Genomic DNA, 4,511 nt, shown 5'->3' with positions numbered 1-4,511 from the left:
TTTTTCTCTTAAAAAAATACTGATCTCTTAAATATGAGTAAAAATCCATTTAGAAGGAAAGCTTGGGGGAAAAAAAGAAGGCAGGCTTGGGGTCCTACATAAAGTTGTAACATGCATGAAGACAAAATTCTTAAAGAGTAACACAAAAAAAGATACATGTGACCAAAACCTTACTGATACTAATTCATCACAAATAAAATTACCATGAGAAACTTAGCATAAAATGCAATTCATTTGTAGTTCATTCACTGAAACAAATGGTAAAGAAAATCTACAGTGTTAGTGAGAATTAACGTGAATTATATTCAGGATAGACATATGTCATAAAGGAGTTCTATTTTATAGTAAAATACCGTTCAGATAAAACTCAATGTACTTACTGTACAGACAAGTAAAGATACTCTTTAGAAGCCACAAATCTGACACAGCTGGAGAATGTCCAGCTCCTAGCATCATACCTTAATATGACTGAATTGGTATCTTTTCTCCTTAGTGGGTCCCAGAGAGGTTACACAGGAGATTGCCCATCTTTTCCCCTTGAAGCAAATGGTGGATTGAATGATCAGAGGGTTTAAACTGCCTTTGGGTTAGCAGTACAACCCTTCATGGTTTACACTATCAGAGCTCCATTTTCACTACTTTGTTGTTATGTGCCATCGAGTGACCTGTGACTCATAGCGGCCCTGTGTACAACAGCTCTGAAGCCTGCCCTGACCTGAGTCAGTCTCACTGACTCCGACATGTCTACCCCTATTGCCTTAGTTACTGTATGCATTACTTTAGGTTTATAAAAACATAATTGCCACAAATCACACAACATGATAGACTAGTAAAAATCTGCATTCCATCCCAAAAGTCTTGGTATAATGCACAATGCTCCAGGATTCAAAGGAGCATTTAATTGCTGGATACTATTTATAAATGAGCATTAATTTTTAAAGACTTGTACCAGTGTCAATTTTAGGCAGATGCGATTATTTCATGAAATAAAGTCTCTTCTTCTATGTCCTCCTGACAACACTCCCAACAGAAAGCTTCCAGTCTATTTGCTGTTTCTTGGCTGATGAGACCTTCTTCCTTTAATTCCCTGATTGTCTTTTTCAGTGATTGTTGCAATTGTTTTTCTCGGTCTAATACATTCCGCAGAGTTTCCTTGGCATCTTCTAGCTCGCTGATCACATGATCTAATTTATGCTTAAGCTTCTTTGGACTGTCCATTACACTGTAGCTATGCTCCTGAAAACATAAAGACCAAGTTAAAGATCTGGCATATAAGCAAGCAGACAATAGCTTACAATGTAGACAAAAGCTTACAATGAAGTTTAAACATTTGCTGTACTTGGAGAAGTTCTTTAAGTTAATTACTGGTGATAATTAGAATTTGAAAAAGCACAGAAAGAACATGGGGATGGAAGCAATATAATAATTCCAAAAGTCGTTATTAAACATTAAAATCAATGACAAGGACTTTCACTACCAGTGAAAATAAAACAACAGAGACTGAAATGAATGTCCCAGAACCAAAACACACATAAACAAATAAGAAGTCTTCAAGATAAGAGGCCAAGCAGATAAATAAGTTGAAAGTAAAAGAATGAGAAAAATGTATGATAAAATTTAGTGAAAGACAATACAGATTTCTATTTTATTTTATGTGCATGTACCGTCAAATCGGATCTGACTGGTACAGGAGGAGATTGTCCCTCCTTCTCCAGCAGAGCACCTGGTGGATTCAAACCGCATACCTCTGGGATTGCAGTGCAGCTTCTTGCCACTAGGCCACCAGAACTCCCTGACAATGCAGATTTCAAAGCAAAAAATATCTTAAGGGATAAGAAAGGTCTTGCGATCCTCAATTTCCATGATTCTGAGATCAGAACTAGCTACCTCTGAAAGAGATCACAGGAAGAGGTTCAGGGCAGAGCAGGGGATAAACGTACAATAAAACTCTGACAATAATGGCCAGCTTACTGACCTGACAAAGACTGGTGGAACCCCTAAGACTATGGCTCTCAGCATTTTGAACATTTAACCACACAAGATCACAAAGACATCAATTGTTCAAGGATAAAAACCAGAAGGTAGGAAAGGTGATGATGGAGGGATAACACAAATAAGAGTCCCAGAAAAGTAGAAAGTGGAAGAGTGATGATACAATGTGGGGACTATAATCAATGTCATGAAATAAAGTATGTATAAATGGTCAAATGAAGTACTAACCTGCTGTGCAAATTTTAACTCAAACCATAATAAACAGCTAGAGGAAATGGATTTATTTACTTAAAAATAATAAAGATTAAAATACCAAAACACTTAACAATCCAAATTATTTACCTAAGAACAGATCTAAAAATACACTAAGCACACATTAACAAATGTTCAAAATCCCTAGCTATTAGAAGATGTAAATCAAAACAACTATGAGATATAGTCTCACTCCAGTGAGATGAACAATAGCAAAGTTCAACAGGGCAACAAACAACAAATGCTGGTGAGGTTACAGAGAATGGAACTTTTACTCACTGCTGGTGGGAATGTAAATTGGTATAACTACTTTGGAAGGTGGTCTGGAGATTTCTCAGAAAATTGGAAATAGAAATACCATTTGACCCAGCAATTCTACTGCTAGGAATATACCTTAAAGAAACCAGAGCCACAAGTCAAACAGATGTATGCACATTCATGTTATTGCTGCATTCTTCACAATAACAAAGAGATGAAAGGAACGCAAGTATCCATCAATAAACAAAGAGAAAAACTATGGTGCAATGGAATATTATGTAGCATTGAAAAACCAGTGAAATAGTAAAACATTACAAAAGATGGGGGAACCTTGAGGACATTATGCCAAGTGAAATATCTCTGTCAGAAAAATATAAATACTGCATAGCACCACTGTTCTAAAACAAGATAGACATGGGTGGGGGGTTGGAGAGGGAATGGGGAAAGATGAACATATAATGGACACTGAATGGGAAAAGATGACGGAAGGAACTATTTGAAAGGAATATATTGTATAATACACTGTATATATGAGAACAGTTTGGACCAAGGGGGCACTGTCGGGGAGATAGAAGAGAGGGAAGGGGGAAAAGGTGCAATAATGAATAAATTTAAAGAAAAATAACCCCAAACCCCAAAAATACACTAAGCAAAAACTGACAACCCCAAGAATTAGAGAAATTTACAATTATATCAGACTCTGGTCCTGAAGCTGCTGGCCTGCGCCCAGAACTCCGGTCCTGATGTTGCTATCCCATGCTCAGAACTCTGGTCCTGACACCAAGGCCCTGTGCCCAGAACACCTGATGCCGACACGCATGACTGGCACACTTGATGCTGATATGGGCTTGGGACCAGGAGCAACGTGTGCTGGGAGCAATTCAGAACCTTCAGTGAGGTACTTTGTAGGGGGTCGCTTCTGTTTGGCTGGATTATGTAGGTCCCCTTAAGCTCATTCAGAAGGTAGCAAGACAGCTGGAGCTCATTCTTGAAGGGAAAATCAAGGCTTCCTAGTTTTCTAATCAGGTCTCTACGCTCTGCCTTGTGTCTCCTCACATCCAGTCCATCAAGTGCTTTTAGCCCTGAACACCTTGGGCTAGCCTAGCTGCGGCAGTTGTCTGACAGAGAAGGCTGCTTTCACAGGCCTTTTCCCTACCAACCTGAAGCAGATCTTCCCTTGCATCAGAAGAAGGCAGAGAGAAACTCAGGCAGGGTAGCTGTCCCACCCTCTTCCGGAGCAGTGACTTCGGTTCAGGAATCTGTTACTGCCTCAGACATGAAAAACTCTATCACAGCAATGCCACATAGGAAACAGGCTACCTCACCCGCTACACAAGTCCAAGGAAGATGTCACTTTCGAAAAGTGATACAGTATCAATGGATTTCCTGAAGCGAGAAACTCTGATGAAACCTTTTGACACAGAATTTAAAAGAACAATGACTGAATATTTTCAATGGGTGAAAGACAAACTTGAAGAATTACAGGACATTGCAAGCAAAAACCAGGAGGAGCTTAAAAAAAAATCCAAAATAATGCAGATAAAACAAATGAGGATCAATGCTGTCAACATGATGGAGGGACACATGAACAGGTTGAAGAGATGGAACACAGAAGCAGTGAAACAGAAGATAAAACTGTCACCACTGATCTGCTAGAACAAAAAGCAGAATCAAAAAGGAAGGAAAAAGAAGAAAACCTAAGAATAATGTGGGACACTATCAAGAAAAATAACATGTACATAACTGGAAGCAACTAAAGGCATCAAAAAAGTTGTGGAAGAATTATTAGAAGAAAATTTGCCAGGTATAATGAAGAATGAGAGAATAATGTATACTGCACTGAAACAGAGGAGGGAGAAAACTGTTTAAAAGAGATATGTGACAAGGTATTTCTGTCATGCCAAGAGTCTAGAGTGATGGCTACATGGTGGAGTGGACCTAGGGGAGGGTTTGTAAAACAATGAAAGAATCTTTTCTTTTACTTTTCCAAGAGGGTAGTGTTCTGGGGT

General features: G+C 38.7%; 1 protein-coding gene across 1 annotated transcript in view; it reads right to left on the bottom strand.

Moving 5' to 3' along the window:
* Positions 1 to 960: 960 nt before the first annotated feature.
* Positions 961 to 4,511, bottom strand: part of THAP6 (THAP domain containing 6) — a 21,582-nt gene continuing 18,031 nt past the window's right edge. Inside the window, exon 4 of the mRNA XM_006898474.1 lies at positions 961 to 1,236. Coding sequence (XP_006898536.1) covers positions 961 to 1,236 — 276 coding nt within the window. The remainder of the gene's footprint in view (positions 1,237 to 4,511) is intronic.

This window comes from Elephantulus edwardii, unplaced genomic scaffold (assembly GCF_000299155.1).
Source record: "Elephantulus edwardii isolate Elephantulus edwardi_28Jun2011 unplaced genomic scaffold, EleEdw1.0 scaffold00230, whole genome shotgun sequence".
NCBI classification, from domain to species: domain Eukaryota; kingdom Metazoa; phylum Chordata; class Mammalia; order Macroscelidea; family Macroscelididae; genus Elephantulus; species Elephantulus edwardii.
The sequence above is the reverse complement of the archived record's forward strand: the minus strand, read 5'-3'. Positions and strand labels throughout refer to the sequence as shown.